Source organism: Ptychodera flava, chromosome 15 (genome assembly GCF_041260155.1).
Source record: "Ptychodera flava strain L36383 chromosome 15, AS_Pfla_20210202, whole genome shotgun sequence".
In the NCBI taxonomy this organism is placed as follows: Eukaryota; Metazoa; Hemichordata; class Enteropneusta; family Ptychoderidae; genus Ptychodera; species Ptychodera flava.
The window spans coordinates 32,493,757-32,513,234 of NC_091942.1; the positions used below are offsets into that span (position 1 = coordinate 32,493,757).

Consider the following 19,478-nt stretch of genomic DNA (forward strand, 5'->3'; position numbering starts at 1 on the left):
AATTTGCATCAATATCAAAATTTCGAAAGTTCATGATGACAGCAACACATAGACTCTGATGATGATTATATTTCAAAAGGCGAAAAAACATTACACAAGCTCTTTCATTTCGCAAAACAACAGTTTAAGGTTGCCAAGCTCAAACATCATTATGGGAGCAGATTTTTTTGAGCTGTGACGCCAATTTTTCCAGATTACTTAAATAACATATAGATTTTCATTTCCTGCAGTTCAGACGCCATCCTGCTTATGTGGTAGTTTGGTGTGAAAATCTCATCACCTGATATTAAATCTCCACAATTCTATCAGAAGCTGGGAGACGCGGACTGATTTGTACGGCTACTCAGAGATGTGAAGTAGCGTACTTGGCAAGTCCAAATACGTCATCTGGCAAATTAAGCCCTTATAACAAAGTCAACGAGGGAAACGTAAAGACTGAAGGGTTCACTGAACCTGACCTACTTCAAGGATGCATGTTCCGTGTTTTTGTTCGAAATCAATAATTACAGCTCGCATAAAAATCAATCCTGAGAGAGTTCATTCCCTTCCTGGAATATCCGCATGATCAATCCTTCTGTTTTATTCCTGAAAATTGTTTTGTTGAGAGCTGGATAAGCAGCAGCACAGAGTCAGAGATGTTACCTTTGTTCTTCATGCAGGTGAAATATACAGTTTAGATTTATGTAGATCCTTTGGCTGAAAAACGACTCAATTATATCCAAATCTCATAAATTTCATTTTCGGGGCAATCTGGAAAAAGCTGTCTGTTCGAAATATCACAGGATATGATGTATTATCACTTTATTGACAATAAAACATTTTCACTCATTACTCCATATCCATTAAAAAATCACACTTCAATACTTGGTTTATCATTTATTTATTTCGTTGTGAAATATTGAAAATATCAAAAGATAATAGTTCATTCAAATCATATCATTCATTATTAAACTCACATGAAATTCAAGGTTCAGTTTGCATACGCAAACTCAGAAACAGACAAACCCGTCCCCCACTCCGAAATCTGCAAACCAGAATTACACTGAACGATTTCAGCGCTAAATTTGAAATTCTCAGTAAAATTCTTCGTCTTCATTCTTTGGTGTTTCCTTCACTCTGTTCTGAACTTGGTCTTGACTCCGATACATATCTGCGACCTGAAATAGGGAAAAGACAAAAACAAGGGAAGGGAATTAGGGATATTCCATATCATGGCATTTTTTCACTGCTCTGTGTGTGTTCTACATCTTTGTGGTCTATTTTTTTTGTCTTCATTTTAAGTAGAACATTAGAGTGAAAAAAGAAATTAATCATAACACAAAAGGTCAGTTGGGAAACTAATTCATGTCCAAATTAAAAATTTTAATTATACAGTGCTTTTTAAATCTGCTAAATAGCCAAAAACTAATTTCCGAACAAAACAGCATTTCTCACGTATGAGGATATTGAACCAGCCGTCTCAATGAAATCAGGTCCTTTTTATCTTCTTTGTGGAAAAAAAGCTGAGAGGAATCAACTGAATGTAGGCCTGTGTTTGTGATGGCAAAGACGTCACAGTTGACGTACATGTTGCCATGCCAACTGATAACTCACGTATTGCGTGCACACACACACTTTAATGGTAACCAGTGTAACAAACAAGCTGTGATGAGGAATGCAACCATTCTATGGCAGGGGTGGTCAAGCATATAATGCGAATGAAAACCAACAGCCGCTTCCATTTTGTGTTGCGGGGGGATCAGTATGCTAGTAAAGCCATGCACAGATGTACTTATGTAGCCAGAAAATGCTGTGTCTGTATTTGGAAAAAATCTGGTAGAGGTTTTAGCTGTATGTTTGAACATGATTGCTTTTCCTGAATCTGTCAATGACAATCTCCATCTGTACTACATTTTAACAGTGAATTTCACCGATACGATATTAAATTCCGCAGCCATACATTTGAGCCCAACTTGATACAACCCACCTTGTGTATATGATATACAAAGTAACACACTTATGGAAATTCAATCCATGAAATTGTGTTTTGGAAGGGGTATTGCATTTATTTTCACTGTCTACACAATACGTACAGTAGCGTTCAGCTTACCACTATCCACTGACACGAGTGTTGATGAAATTATCAACATCACGACTGTCACGCATGAATTTTAAAATAAAATAACTGAAGGACTTTTCACACGCCTTACGGCTGAATCAACAGGAAGCTCATTCTAGCAGAGTCGATAGTTGCCTTGTTACCACGCATTACAGTCAAATTTAGATACTTGACAGTTCTAATGCACGATGAAAGAAAGCAGTTGGACGGAGGGGTGATGTATAGTTATTTAATGCTCCCTGGTGGCTGTTGCAAGAAATGAGATTTCTCCCACTGAAATGTGAACAATCTCAGTGGCAGTGGTAGACAAACATTACAAAAAATGCTGAAAATGTGTTGAGTGAGCAAATAAAGTCAAAATGAACTGTCCTGGTAGTCATGGTTTTTACCTTTCATTTCAAATTTGTTTCTGCAAACAAATATATCAACTAAATAATACTTGGCCATTTTCTTAAGTGGCTGATCACATAGAGATATAACATGAATATTTTGACAATTTTGACCATAGGATATGCAACTATTGTCTTTGATTTCATGAGTAAACGTGAGGTGCTTCATATCTGTAGTCCAGCCTCAAAAGATTTGATTATATATTGGTATACATCATTTGACTTACATTTGGCTTACATGTATTTGTAGCAAATTGTACATCTACCTTCATCAAACAAGTGGTTTCATGATTTTGACGGTTGAGTATGTACAATGTTTTTCAGCAATATGCCTATTAATACAGATAGCTGTTACATATGGGTGTTGATACTTTCCACATGAACTTTTAATGAAAACAAAACTGTTACCAAAGCAATGACATTTAAAAACTGTCTACTAGAATTGTTTATGTACCATTAATAGAACAGAGAGATCTCTTCGTTACAAATGACAATGCTTGTAAAAAAAAATAGGCCTGGACGGATGAATGTTTCAATTTCTTATGAATACTGTAAACCGATGAAAAAGTGCCTCGGGGAGGAATACACATTTGTCATCACACGATTCAAAACTTTCTATGCAATTGTACAGTAAGACAACAATAGCTCATGGTTTCAGAGATGTGTGCTTGCCTTAAGGGGTAAACGCTGTTTCTAGATTGTCCTCTTTCAAGGAAGAGAAAAGGTTAACAATTTTTTATCTGGGTTAGACCTAATTACACTGTTCAGGTAGATCCATCACCACATGATCTAGACCTTTGAAAAGACAGAAGACGGCAAAGAAACACTGAACTCACAGCCTTGATCAAACTGCACTGGAGGAAAGATGGAAATCCAATTCAATGAACATGTTTAATAACTGATAACATTATGAAAAGGTCAACCACAGGTGTAGACATTTACAGAGAATTTATATACACCAGTGTTTTTCAGTATCAGTCCGCCTGCTTTTAGTACAATGAAAAATGCACACACTAGAAGGTGGAGTAAAATAAACCTTGGAAAGATGCATTTTTATCCTTTCTCTTCCACACAGTTTGAATGAATTGGACACACAGTGACCAAAAACGAAAGTAGAAACTTGATGGTTCAATCAAATGCATGAACGTTGTTGTAACATAACAAAAAAACAAAACGCATATCTACTCATACGTACACATACATTCAAATGCGCTGTCGTATATTGTGTGTGTGCAGTGTTTCCGCTGCCCGCTCGCCAAATCGCAAATGCGAGAAAAAAGTAGCGTTTGGCGAGAAGATTTTGGCAAAAGTTAGCCAAACTTGCGAATCGAAAATTGCACTATGACGTCATCACTTTGTCTGTCCGCGCGCACATCGATGTCCTGCATTCAACTTGAGACGTCATGCTTTATCTCTCTACATCCCCGACCTTATGCGTCAGGAGATCCTATTTGTAACACATACAGTATGAATAAATTGTAACGAAATAACTCACAAATTATGACTAGTTGACTAAAATGTTGCGAAGTTTTGGGTTTGACTACGCGCAATGTGTGATAACTCCGTGCAGTGACAGCCATGTCATCGTCAACACTGAAGGATCGTAGTGACTGTGAAACTAAGCAAAAACGGCAAACTTTCCTTTTTGACTTTGGCTGCTCCACCAATATGGGGGGAACCACCCCTACAACACACATTCTACGCGCAAGTAAAGCTATGAAATGGAAAGAAAGATTATGATCAATGTACGAAAGTCGACCGTGAATTTGGAAAGGAAGGTAGCGGCATGCAAACACATGGCATTTTTTAGAACGTAGAGCGAGTAAGGCACACCTGAATAGCGAAACTGTTCGTGGTGTATTGCTGCCAACAAGAAAATACCTTTACTGGCGTTAGAAACTTGTGTGAATTGGCTTCCTTAAATATAAATTCGCGACAATTTTCAGTGTATCACGGACCGTGGTGTATTGTGACGTGACATCGGACTTTCAGAGAAGGCGCTCGCTCTTCCGCTGAGTTGCCTAGTTCCGCATTCACATCGTGCAAATACGCTAAGTCTTGTCGCGATATTTGAGCATTTAACTTGATCGTCAGTGAAACAAAAAGATGTTTCTCCATATCAAAATGGTATATATTTGATATTTTACGGTTCTGTTTACATAATAGAGACGTGAACATTTGGATTTATGATCCGTGATTTCCGCGATCCATGGCAAGCTTGCTGTGAATACACACTGACGTCTTTGATGATGACCCCTGACCCGAGCGCCATTGATACGCTGTGCGCTGTCCGAGCGCCGAGCTTCGCTTGCTAAACTTCAAGCGTAAAGCAAATGTATTGGAAGTCTAAAAAAATGCACATATTTCTCAAGTCTGAGAGTATTTTACTTTCGAACTGCTACGAGAATGGATATCTGATTCGTTTGAAAAAACTAGTATGCTGAACCAGGTTTCGTGCCGTTGTCTGTAGCGATATGTACAGTATGCACGGCGATTTCAGGTTTGTTACTGAATATAGTTGCATACGCCTAACTTTGGACAAGTGTCGCTCGCGTGGTGTCGCTTGAAATTCGGACAAATTTTATGTTGTATGCGTGGATGATGTTGGCACCTTGTAATCTGAACCATAAATTGGTGTTACTTTTAGTATCCATAGTAGCACTAACAGGGTTTATTTCCGTCATTCTTACGGAAAATGCAGACAAATATTTATTTTTGCATATTAATGAGAAAGAAATGACGTCATTTGTGATCAGTGGTATCGGCTTGGCTAATTGAAATCTCGTATGGCGAATAATTTTTTAGGGCTTCTAGCCAAATTTGCTACAAGATTTTGGAACCCAGGGGAAACACTGAGGTGGAATGTAAACACATGGCTATATCTAGAGACATGTTGATATTTATAAACAGAACTACACACTGAATTTGAAATCTCTTTGGGGGAAGAAAAAGCATTGGAGAGACCTAACATTCACTCGGACAGCGCATGTCAGCCAACATGAACTGATCTGTTAGCTCACTTATTACATCATCCAAACTGAATGAACATATCATTTCAAAACATGGATATCATTATCCACAACATCAACATAATAAGTTTGTTTCAATCATACTTTATCATGAGTTATACTTAAAATCTGTGGATATTTCAGGTGTTCAGTGATGGGAGAGTTGAGAGACAGAATCATATTGCAAGGTCATCCAATGCACAATGCATCATTTACACACACAGTGTAAAATGATCCTCAGCCATGATCATATCTGTGACATTTAGCAATGGAAAAAATAAACCCAATGAAGTACTGGACTGCCACTTTTGCCAGGGTAATGGCTTATGTAAACTGCTCTGATTGATATACACCGATCAGTTCCATTTCGTGTTGCGTAACACGTCGGTGAGTTCTGCTTTCCAACCTGTCCTGTCTGATAATATTTCTGAAATTGAATTAATGAAAAAAATTCAAAGATATACACTCTATGTGTGTGTGTGTGTGTGTGTGTGTGTGTGTGTGTGTGTGTGTGTGTGTGTGGTCCAGCTCAGATTGTTTTGTCTATACTGGGTGATTTGAGCAAATTGATGAACTCATGTACGTCACAAGGAATCCTGATTAAGAGTATCAACTCAGACGCACGTACCATTCAGATTTCCGGACGCAACCATAAATTGACTGACAACTCACAGCTTATTTATAAATTGACTGATATTCCCTGTTAGATTTAGAAATGCAAGGGCCCAGTCAACTCAATAGACCTTTAGACCTGTGATCAGGATCAACACTTAGCAATATATTCACTAAATTAAAAGAAAAACATTCAATTTAGACATACACATGCAAATGTTGGCATGAATATACACAAACAGACAGCTATTAAACAAGCATGTTAAGGTAGTATGTATTTCAAAACTGAAATACTTGAACTTTCCCTGAGGAAACTTTCAACAATTCTCTACCCAAATCAAGAATAAAATCAAGGGGTCACCATGTAAATTTTGATAACAAAGAAACAAAAACGTTACCATACATACACTGATATTTCAAATAAAAAATTGCAACCATCCTTGTGTTAACTCTATCGGGGAAAAATAAATCTTTGATTTTCACAAAGTCAAGACGAAAAGCTTTCTTTTCACTGGGCGCTTCAAAATAAACCTTCACAAGCGGTAGATCAGAAAAGCATTGTAAAAATTTGAGACTTCAAATACCTGTCCCCAAGGTGTTTTCTACCTTAATAACAACACGGATGAAAAAACACTGACGTAAAAAGAGCCACCAGTACACAGGCAAATATTGATAGATACGCAAACAAATGGCACAGCTCTTCCGGTGGAGAGTGTGGACAGACTGTTTTTTAATCTCCCTGTTTTTTTTGCATGTATTACAGTAGACTCCAAAAATGTGTGGCATATAATCACTTGATGGACAAAACCATGATGTTAATCAAATTACACAAAGCCTCGAGTGGAAAATAAAGAACTACTCAATATTCATGAGTAGTGTTGAAATTTCTCTGACACATCCCACCAGAAAAGTATGTTTTCACAGGATGAGTTAAAAACATTTGACAAATTCCAGGACTTTGCTTGCACATTCTAACAGAGTAGGTGAAATTGTCAAAAAATTATAAAATATTGAAAATATGAATGAAAGTTTTCAATGTTTAGCCATCAGAAAACGTTTTAAAGCTGTTGTATCCAAGAAAATCAACTGGACATTCAATACTGATATTTTAATGTTTTGATTTTAAACTGTGTCACTGGCACAATTTTATATTGACATGCAATCCTACGTCTGTCAGAAAATGAAATTTTATTAAATACCGTTTGTGACATATGCCTTTGCATTTTCACAGGGCAAGATTACAGACATTTGCTTTTTCAATAGAGATTGTGATCATTCTGTGGTAAGAGGATGTAGGATGCAAGTTTTTTGTGATTAAATATTAATTTTATTCAATATTAGAGTCAATCCCTTAACTTTGTACATCCCTTGTTTTAGTGTATGGCGTTGAAGTTTAGAAGTTTTGGATTGAAACAAAGAAAGACAAAAGAAATGACTACTAAAGATGGGTCCACAGACAAATTTGTTTTCAGACTTGATTAATTAGCACATATTATATCATACCAGTATATTGATGGCGCAAATACAGCAATCTGATTGGTCGAGACGCGAAAAGAACCGTGGTATATTGGCAATATACCACGGCTGGCATACGCGCGCGCTCTCAGGTTGAGCAAAAATCTGTTTTTGACGTTCCATGCAAGAATTTCAATATACTGTTATGATATAATAGCAAAAAATCACACCCAGCGACGGTATTCCACTCGATTTTGACCAGTTCACTCCATATATGCACTTGCTATCGCTCGTGCATATATGTGGTGAACTGGTCAAAATCTCGTGGTATACCATCGCTGGGTGTGCTTTATTGCTTAAATGTATGTAGTAGATTTCATTTGTCATGTGAACTTTGAACTCTCTTGTTGACTTCTTCCTGATACCTGGCACTTGGAAGATAAAAGTCAGATCTATTCATTGCTACTCAAAACCAACATCCAAAATTTTTATGAAAATGAGTCTGCATTATTTGATATTTTGTCAATTCTTCATTTTATAACTCTGAGTTTCATCAGCAAATATGAAGTAGTGACATAAAAACAGTAAAATTGAATTCGAGGAAGTCAGCTTGTCCAGAATGTTAAGTAACATCATAAAAATTAAGCCAGATTGAATCTACAAGAAAGCCACAGAGAAACTAACTATAAAACAAAATTAACAACATGAATAAATTCAAGGAAATCACTTTCACCAAATCTTGCAAATTGGAAAACTGAGGTAACGAGAAATAAAATATGCACAGAGTGTACATGACAATGGATAAACAGACCCATAAAGTAATAAGAGCTATGAGAAACTGATCTATCAGTGGAGGGGTAGATGTTCAGAATTTCAAAAGAGCAGACTATCACAGCGTATTGCCGCCAGCATCTGAAATTTCCGTCTTCAATTACACGTCTGGAGTTTGATGGCAGACTTTGTTCTGTGCAGGCAAGTCAGGTGAGCTTGTCTGCTTTTGTTTTTTGAATTCAGACGACTGTCAGCGGCAATGGAGTACTGACTTCTTTCCTCTCTTACATTGTTTTAAAGTTGATCACAGAAGTAAAATAATGAAATTTTTGAGGATTTTCTACATATGGATAAAATTGATAGTACTTATTGGGTGAACGTTTTGAACAATGCCAAAAAGAGAAACTGGCATATCTTGTGGTGGCTCTGTTCTTTTACTTCAGTGTATAATTCTGTGGTCTAAAAATTTATAGCTGTTTGCTATACACATGGCTTTGTGATTGTACTAGAATATTTTCCCAACTTTAGACTTGAAATTCCTGTCATGTGTATATGCTAGCTGTTTGATCATGTCTGTTTTCTTACATTCAAAGTTACGAACAACTAGTATTACATGTAGGAAATTTGCAATATTTGGCAAAGATCATGATTTTATCAACTTTTGGTTTCATTTTTTTTTTCAAAAGTTAGTTTCAGCAAGTAAGAAAACAGGGGAAGATATTGATAGGGCTATGATCATAAAATTGTTGATGATGTGGATGACAAATATCAAATCAGAGCTACAGCATAATAGATGATTTTCCAATTCTCAAGACACATATACCTGATAGTTTGATACATATCGCTTTGAATTTTTTGAAACGCCCACTCCATGCTATAGGGATGCAAAGTGATGAGCCCAAGGCAAGACAACTGGCCTGTGAAAACACTGCAGAACAGGGATTCACAAGTTACTTTGCTGCTTAGTCAGTAACTAGTGAAAAAAAAGCTGGCCATCGGCAAATCATCTTTCGTATCAATAAACCAGGCCACATGATTGTGATTCACGTGGCAGGGTGCTGGATGATCACAATGATTTCAGTGGGAGTTTTTTCCCATCAGTCTGTGTTTTCATGTTTTATTCAAAGCTCTGTTGGGCTGAACATAATGAAGTTACACAGTCCTGCACAGGTCAGTTCAGCCATTACTAATGGCATTATTCATCTAGATATTGAAAGGTTGCAAACAATCTTCATAGTCAGTGAAAATCAGTGAGTTCATGGAAAAATAAAATGGGAAATATGAAACAAGATGAGAATGGAATCACTCCTGTGAGAACTTAGAAGTGATGCTGGGGAGCCTAAAAAAAAGAGGAGATGTTTAATGTCTCCTTGTACTAGTTTTTTCACCGTCTTCAAAATTTTGATTATCGCTGATTTAGCTATATCTTGAAAAAAACTGGATAGAGGATTCAGTTTCAAAGAACAGTAAACATCCTGATGTAGTATCCTCAAAACAATGTGAAAAATAAGTACAGATTGTAGATCAATACAATATTGAAAACACCTTATGAATGACCTATGACCTCAAAAAGCCTCTGAGTTTGAGTAAACTGAAAGTTTTGTGAGAGTTTGTTTGTTTGTTTACTCAAAGTTGAATACCGGAACACTTTTACCTCAAAGTGGAAACAATTCCCTATCCTTTGATCTACACTACAACCACAGGGTCAAAGATGAACAATGTCAGACATGAACTCAACTGTGATGGCTGTAGGTCAACCATACTGGATTGCATCATGAAACAAAATCAGGTGTTCATTTTGCCAGCCTAGTGTTCTTGTGATAACGTTGCTGAAGAAATTCATTCATGTATGTCTTGCTGACACTTGCATGGATGGAAGTGCATGTTCCTTTGTCATGATTTGGTGACAATCAGTCTATACGAAGCCTGGAAGTTAAAAATGCTGAGTCCTTTGTCATGTACAATCAATCTTGGTACAACAAAATCAATACCTACCGATACTGTGACAGAATAAATAGTACAATTTCTTTACTTTATTTTAATACCATGTGAAAAACTGAAACCTACATCTAGGTATCTGTATGTCAACAACAGCAGTGAAATCTTTCGACACAAAAGAACAATTTCATGACTGGAGGGTAAAGGATGAAAAGATTAAAGATTAAAGGAAAAAACTAAGCTCTCACAGAAGAGAATTTGAAAAGGTAACATCAATGACGGAAAAATAGGTCAGTAAACACGGTTGAAAATTCACATCTGTTACCTCCTGTCATTTCATGTTTTGCATGAATTATAAAACATAAATTCAACAATAACACAGTCTACTTTTCTGGAATATTATTCACTCTCTGTGAATGTAGAAAGCTTTTTGTTTTCTAAGGAATGATTCACTCTCTGAGAGAGAAAAAAATTGTTAGCACGCTCCTAGGACATCTCTGACATGACACGGGGCTTTTTCAACCTGCACTCTGATAGCTTATGGTTGCAAAACTTGAGAAGAAGAACGGAATATGACAGGTCTAGCATTACTAATAATCTGCCTGCAGAAGTGGTGTCCGACCTCTTACACTAATGCTGCAGCTTACGAGATAATCTGAACTCTATCATGTACACAACACATCTGCAGAACACGGCAGTAACGTCTAACATGACAATTTTGACACTTTGCAATCTGCCGTGAGACCTAACAGGCAGAGATAAAACTTCTGCATCGTACTTTTTTCAAAATTTGACCCAAAGATTACTCTGCTGTGTTTCATTGAAATTTATGCGACATTTTCGAAAAGCTTGGTACTTCGATGTGGACTGATCTGAAACGTCCGCCATATTCATTTGATCTTTGACAGAAGTCAGTCTTATAGGGCTGACAGAGAATGAAGAATTCAGTATGAAATACAGGGCAATATTTTCCAGGTTGTAAACTTGCACAGCGTGCATGTAAATATGAGTAATAAATCACATATAGACATCAGGTCTATCCCCTGGAGTGTGTTAAACTGATGAAAAATTATTATCCAGTATATTACAGAATGATTTTCTTCTACATTTGTGTCACCGAATTCAGGTTGTCACATGCTATTCTATGAACCTAAAGTGAAATCTCAGACGATGGTTCACAGGTGCGACTTGAAGCGCACACAGTTGAAAACGAATGACTGTTTGAGTTCTCTTTACACACAAATAAAAGTAGAAAAGTCTATAAAAACCATTCACTTTCACGTGGATTTTTCAGCTCAGAGCGATGACAAATTACTGGGTAAATAGAAAGACTGCAGTTTTTATCATGATTGATGCACAGATCAATCGTCTCTCTCACCTCTCACCCCTATGAAGCTCTCTGTGCATACAGAGCATTGCCGTGCAAGCACTACACAAAAACTGCCCAAGGTACGGTGAATTTATGGAAAAAGGCAATTTCAAAGTGTCACATACAGGAAACTGCCAATCCTGTTGCAGTCCTGTATTTATCCTGTGCACCGAAGGAGAAATCCGGGAAGAACAGGCGAGAATGATGGACACAGAATCATAAAATATTGCTTGTAATCAAGAATAAATTGATTATTAACATGATTTATTGATTAAAAGTAGAATATGATTTAGGTATTTTGCTACTGTCATAATCTGGGTATCATCAATATTCAGTATGCCATGAACTTTTCACTACTTTATGAAACTTGTATTAATTTTTTTTCCTTTCATAAAATCAGCTGGTGTTCACTATTTCACAAACATATGATCACTTTGTTTTCCTTTCTGAAATTACCTGAGCTCACTTCCACAAACTTACGTCATATTTTTTATGTTTACAATAGATTTCAAGAGCCTGGAGGACAGTACATTTCAACGTATTTTATGAAAATTCAAAACCATTTCAGAATGTATGTAACTTGTACAGTCCGTCTGTTGCATTTGCATAGTGCTGCATTCAAACAGTGATGGGAACTGTCATATGTTTCCTCTGGCGCGATTTCGATTAACAATTTGATAATGTTCACAATGTGTTCTTTATCTGTGTCACAAAACACCAAAACAAACAGGAAGTCTTATAGGACCACCTGGTGCAGCCAATGATTATGGTGCACCTACAGGCGAGATGTAGACTGTGTGTATTGCTATTTCAGATTTGATGTAGTTCTTTTTTAATGCTGGGCACATTTAAGTTATACCAAAATGATAGGTTAACTTGCTGTTACACAGAGTCAAGAAAGTTTTCTGAGACACAAGAAAATTTTAGATACTACAGGTACTGGTTTTAGGGTTTGATGCAGAGAAATTTCCAGAAATTCCTATATTGACTCAAAAAGTTTGTGAGTTAAGGGGAACACTGAACTAAAACCATGTGGCTAGGGGGTCCAAACTAAACGTATTTGTGGTTCATTCTTTCTCAGTGTATTGATGACTGAATGTTGAGAGAAGTTTGCGTGAATTTTTAACTCTGTCTTCAAAAGACTATGGTTCATCCATGTGTGCAGGTCATGTGGAACTACATGCAGTGAAATGGGGCTGATTAGTTAAAAATTAAAGGCACTTACTTCACACACTCGCTGAAAAAAATCAATTCTCAACACGTTAAACTGACAAACAAACTGTTAGCACGTACCTGACATGCTGAGGTTGCTTCCTCCGGTTTTTTATCATCTCGTATCCGCAGAAACCGTGGAAATCGCAGAGAAATACCCTTTTCCGGATCAACCTATTTGAAACATCCAAGATAACAGGGGGGAAAAAATCAATATTTCTAATCATTACAACAGAGGCAGCCGGAATAAACAAATCTCTTGCAATATGGTGAAGTACGACTAAAAATAAATTGCATCGTTAAATTGAATTGCGAAATGCCCTGTTATTAAAATTATGGAAAAATTCTACATAAACGATATATAGGTATAATTACTGTAATATTTCTTTTGAAATACTGACCTGAGCTGCAAGACGTGACCAATAGTTTGGATAGGTGATTGTTTTAGAAAACACAATTTATTTTGGCTAATTTTAGTGATTGTGACAGGTACACTCAATTTATGGACAACTGTCATCTACAGAGAGCTGGTACGAGTACTGGTGAGAAGACAGAGGTCTATAGCTGGGTACCAGCATTTTAACTTCAGAACAGTGGCTCCAATATCTCTTGGTGTTAATTTATGATCACAAAATCTATCATACGAAGACTGCTTTTTTTGTACCTGGATGTTCAGATCTTTACAGTATGTCTAAAACATCAAATTTTACGCAATGATAGAAAAATTACTGATGCTTCATGACTTTCCTAGTTTCAAGGTTATTATCCCATCATGACATTTTATTTTACAAAAAAAAGATTGTGCATTATTTATCATTAGATGTCGCTCGTGCCGAAAATCCAAATCATGTTTTCAGGTAACTAAACTGTCTGAAACTTAACAATACAATCTCATCATCGTAAGTTGAAAATGACTGGCAGGGGTGAAAAATACAAATATTGGTGATGCGTTTTTGATTGAAATTACGGAAATGGATATTGGCTTATCAGGGAATTCATTCTTCTTATTCAATACCTTTTGTTTTATGACACAAAGGGTATCACGGAGTGCCAGTTTCTGACAATAAAAGTTGTCATGACGTCAGGTAAATGATGCTGGGAAAAACATACCCTCCGGATTTCCCCGTACCATCAGCTCATAAATATGTCAATTTTTACGCACTGTCATTAAACCTGCATATAAATACGTTACTACTGTTTTACATTTCAAAGATTTGTGAAAAAGACTTCTAAGACTAAATATTGGGATACGAATAATTTTTTGTGTCCTGTGGTTTTTTTCAGTTCTACGTTATTTGTGTATGCTAAGGCTGTAAAATTTGATTCAAAAATTTTCACTGACGTATTGCAATATTGACTATGTCCCGAAGCACCGACACCAGCCTGTCACAGTGATTACTGTTTGTGAAGTGATGTGGATTATTCTGTCACCTGACAGATTGAAAAAAAGGGGACAGTAAGCCTATTTTCTCGCACTCTTGCCCACCATATGGATTCAGTGAGTTTGAAAGAACAGCAGAAATGAAAGAACAGCAAAAACCGAAAGTGCAAAATTTTGTGGACTAAAGCTGTCCAACCTGTGCAAGCCTGATCTGAATTTTCTTTATCGAAATGATCATTATCCCAATGACACCAAAACATTCCTTCTATGACAAATTGAAAGTCAGGTTTTCATGAAAAATTGTTATTATTGGTTTGCTTTAAAGTGCTGGTTTTTGAAATTTAACACTCAGATATAACCGATGGCATGGAGCCAACGACAGGTCATTTGTCTTTGAGGTCAATATGCGTAATAGGTGAACTGAGAATCAGAATAACTGCCTTTCTGTAAGTCACCAATAGAGGGCAATATACTGAGATTTGGATCAAGAGCTGATAGACCAATGAAGACAGTGTATGTCTGATCAAACCCTGTGAAAAGTATTAAAAATTTGAAAAAATAATGGAAGAAGTTCAGATTTTGTGTCATAAATACCAGTGAAAATTTTGATTTCCTTGAATGCTGCTTGTTACATTAAAAGTTATATGATTTCAAATTTAATTTGGAAAATAAGAAACCATGAAAATTAAAAAAAAAGCATTATGCATTCTATATTAGTAAATCCTAAATAAAACAATAAATATACACTAAAGTCTGATTCACTTTTAAACTTTCAATGTAGACAGTCTAAGAGTCCACCGACACAAATTCAGAAGTCGAAAAGTTTCACAGCTGCAAATCTTTTCTATGTATGAAGGCATTTTCTAGTCCCACACGTCACAAACTCTCTTAGCAGACTCTATATTCATGGTTGAAAAATCTGAGATTTTTTTCCATATGAAGAAGTGACTTACAATTCCAGCTGCAGCCTTGTGTACCGGTGATATGGAGAGATCGGCGGCTTTGATTTCCCAGACCTGTACGGCATCAAACCAGTGATCAGGTTCCACAGCTGCGTCCCATCGGTAATACGCCTTGGGTTTTTCTATCACATGATCCTTGAAAAAGGTGCTGTGTTGTTCAAACTCCTCGTCTTTGAAACCTGTCCCGATCTGTGGGGGGAAAAAAAATTACAACCCAAGAATGTCAGCTCAGGTATTGTCTATATATGGTAAAGCGGGCAATCTTGGAAATGGTACCTCAAAATATCTCTAAATAAAATTTAAAGAGAATATTCTTCCATTGCCAATGACAACATTAAAACTCAAGTATAAATTTTATCTTTCGCTGTTCTTCACCAAAAATTCAATCTTTTAAGAAACATAAAATATCTATTTTTCATTGTTTTGTCAATCTGCTTATTTCTGATTATGAGGTCAGTCTTTGCTTGTATCAAACAAAAGAACCCAACATTTGTAGAGCTCATTGAGATACCTTAAAAAACAAATATCAGCCGAGTAATTTTGTAAGCTTTCTATCCCTCTTTGTCACTGTATTGCATAAAGGACAGGTAAAACATGGTTCAACCAAAGTATTAATTAATGGTCAAAACAGGTTCACCATAGCACTTTATGATTGAAGAGCCCGAATATAATCTTGACATTACTTATATATTAAGTGTTTGTGAACTGCATGAAGCCACTTTACTTGCAGAAAATAATTGTTATTATGATACAGAATTCACTGTAAGGCTTATTTATCACAAGAGTGAAACAAGAAATGTGCTTTTTCATCTGATCACCTATAGAGATTGACAACTATTTTTTTTGGTCAAGTTTGGGTGACATTTAACCACTTGAATGCTGTAACCCTTGACCTGCCAGAGAGTATCACTTTCCCATTGGCCAACTAAGTGAAAAGCGGTATTGAGCCAAAACCATATGTATTTCAACCCATTTGGCTTGGTCTGTTCAAGAAAATCATGTTTACAGTATCTTTGAGTTAAGGGGCTTTAAAATGCCCAATATTTTGTTAACATGCACCAAATGGGACATATTGTGCTTCACTAGTTTAATGAACTTGACCTGATGGTGAAAAATGAACTTGGCAGCAAAAGGGTTTAGGGAGATATCCAATCAACAATTCTTTAAAAAGTGCCATGTTCGTTGACACTGACAGGACTGATTGAGATTCAAGCTGAGGAAAATGATCCAGTAATTTCAAGATTATGACTGGGTCAATTCAATACCCGTGTACGGTTTATACCACACCAATGCTTATCGCCACCCTAGCCCTGGCTCTAAATGATCGTGTGGAAATATCCAGCATGTAAATGTCAATACGAAGTACAAAACAATAAGTATTGGGTCTTCAACCTTAATCTTCAGGGATGTTTGCATGGCATGAGATATTGATTCTTGGTAGCGTTAAACTTCTATGCAATACTATCTGTACTTGATAACAAAGTCACCAGTTTTACCAGTCTAGATTTCTTTTATTAGGAAATAGTAACAGGCAAAACAGTTTTCTACATCATTCCTTCTACGGTATTCTTGTTGAAAATTGTAAACCTATCTGGTATCTTTAGACCCTTCAATGGGCTTGAACAATACCCCTAAAAACCCCACAGGCATGTATGCATAACAACTATTTTATATGGTACCAGCATCACAAACATTTTATGGATGTCAGGGTTAACTGTTGTAAATATCATAAGCTGTCACTTGGCTCTCTACTGTGTATTGTAATTTTTTTCTCAATTTTATTCACCAAATTACATATTTGAAGTCAAGCATCTACCGGTAATAAATTAATCAAAGGACTGGAAGAACTCTTTCAGACCTGAAATATTTTTGACAAGCCAATAGTTGGTGTACATGCTATTTTGAGACGTTACAAGACCAATTTCAGAATAAATGAACACAATGTTCTCATGCTTTGAACAGAAATATTGAATTTGATTTCAAACAAATAAAACTGAAATTTTTAAAAAGTTCAAACTAGTACTAGCTGTCTTGGAACATATATACAACATATCCCTTACAAACATTGACTACATTTTGTAGTTTATAGATCTTGACAGTCTGTGTGCTGTCTGCATGAATAGCATTTATGGCATACATGATATAGCAGGCATATTGGTTGAACAGTTAACAAAGAAATGTCCTTGTTCTTTCCTATGGTTATTGACTATGGCTGAATGAAACTTGATAAAAAGATATCAAGGGGGGCTTTGAGATAATTCATCTAGTCAATTAAAATTCCTGTAGATCTTACCATATGGTTGGATTTAATATCATCATATTGACAGAGATACAGTCAAACTCATCTAAATACACATTAATTTTGCTATTTTGAAAGCTGGGTTTACTATGACAACCATCAAAAATTTGTGGTTGAGGACACACATGAAAGGTAATCCAGTGTGACACTCCTGAAGTTTCATTTGTTTTGGGTTAAATTTGGAGTCTATGAACCATTTTCAAAACTTGCTAAACTCATACCGATCTCGATGGCATCACATTCCATGACTAGCTACTGCATGTCAATGCACCTTGGATTACATTCTGCGGTATTCACCAAGAAATAAAAACTAAATTGAATTTTTTTTGAGGAGCAACCGTTGCTAAGTAATTTGAATCATTCAGTTTTGCTTTTAAATGTGAGGAAATCATTTCTCTTTGAAAGGAAGAAACACAGACTAACCAGCTTGAATTCAAAATTTGACGAGATGCTGCTCGGCAGGTTCAGAGAAAGGCCAGCGTCCGATGCAAGGCACAGATGAACTTTAAATTTTTAATAAACACGTATTTCAAGGCTCTGACTGAAAATGCCCTCATGAAAAATGACAGGTAACAATTGCCAGCACTGATGCAATTAGAAATTCAAGTCCATGGCCTTGAAACCAACCTGAATGACACTTGAATCCATATGTAGTTTGTAGTAACAAATATGGCAATATGGAAACACAAAATCATAAATTTCATGGGGTTTGGCCAAAAAATTTCACCATTTTTTAACATGTTAAAAAAAAAGTGGGTTTACCATTCTGAAATTTGTTAGGCAATCTAACTGTCTGAAAATTACTAATATTTGGAATTCATATTGGTTGCTATTTTCTGTTTTCAATCTAGGATGAAAATTCAAATGTTGATTTTCACAAAATCAAAATTGTGGACACCTTTCTATTCTCATTAATTTCTAGACGACTGTAAGCTGTGATTTGGCAAGACAGAAGGTGTTAAGGCTTGATGAATTTTTATTGTTCTGAAAATTTATCCCCTGGACACACTCTCTCTCATAATTGATCATGTACATTTCACTCCCATATATTTTACAAAAATAACTAATGACACGGAAACTGTGCAGATCACGACGACGCGCACAAAACAGCAAATCACATATTTTCCCTCCTCCCAAGAGATTGTTGTGGTCATCTCATGAAAAACAAGAAATCCCAGGAAACCTAATCAAGCGTTTTGAAGGACTTCAGATGCATTTCGCAACAGAGGAAGCTGCGGCATTGAATTTGATCCAGCTACCATAAATGGAAAGCACAAACAGGCGTTCAGCAGTCTCACTTTCACCAGTTATGACCCCAACTCTCCGGTTTTCCAAATAATACCGAAATGACCTTGACAGTCCCACCATATTGTCCATCCGGCACAAGTGGTGGAAGTAACATTGGTGAATAATAAAGGAAGGATCCGGCAAATTTCAGAGTGCATCTTCAAAATACGCACTCTGGGCTGAACACATTTCCAAGGCTGCTGTCAGATCACAAATTATGATGACCTCAACTTACATAATAACAGAGTTCAAATCTAATGGGATTGATTTGAAGTCAACCCTACGTGGGAGATGAACTGAAACTAAATTACATAAATCACAAAACCAGATGAACCTGGAAACTTTGCCCCCTTATGATGGAAGATCTCTTAGTTTTCATAACTGGGAGGATAAAAATGGTTTTGCTTGATAAGTTCAACTCTCAAGGCAAATAGCTACATTTCATAATCAGTAGGGGCTGCAAGAGTAATTTTCAAATGGATGTACATTGCTGGTATTGACATACATCTGAAAATAAAAATTACCATTCTGTGTGTTCAGTTTATAGACCATCTTGTCAAAGTTGATTTCATGAAAAAAATGGTCATTATTCTGCAGCCTGATAGAAAAGGCTTTCCTAGAGCTTTGCTATCATAAAATATAGAAGAAAGTTTTATCAAAATCTTTCATAGGTTGAAATTTTACAAACACTGATATA

At 36.3% G+C, this 19,478-nt stretch overlaps 1 protein-coding gene across 2 annotated transcripts in view; it reads right to left on the reverse strand.

Annotated features, from left to right (window-relative positions):
• Positions 1-863: 863 nt before the first annotated feature.
• Positions 864-19,478, reverse strand: part of LOC139151915 (DNA ligase 1-like) — a 37,458-nt gene continuing 18,843 nt past the window's right edge. For both annotated transcript variants that reach the window (XM_070724958.1, XM_070724959.1), the window contains exons 20-22: positions 15,187-15,384; positions 12,934-13,026; positions 864-1,157 (exon numbers count right to left, since the gene is read on the reverse strand). In XM_070724958.1, coding sequence (XP_070581059.1) covers positions 1,074-1,157; positions 12,934-13,026; positions 15,187-15,384 — 375 coding nt within the window. In that variant the 3' untranslated portion in view covers positions 864-1,073. The remainder of the gene's footprint in view (positions 1,158-12,933; positions 13,027-15,186; positions 15,385-19,478) is intronic.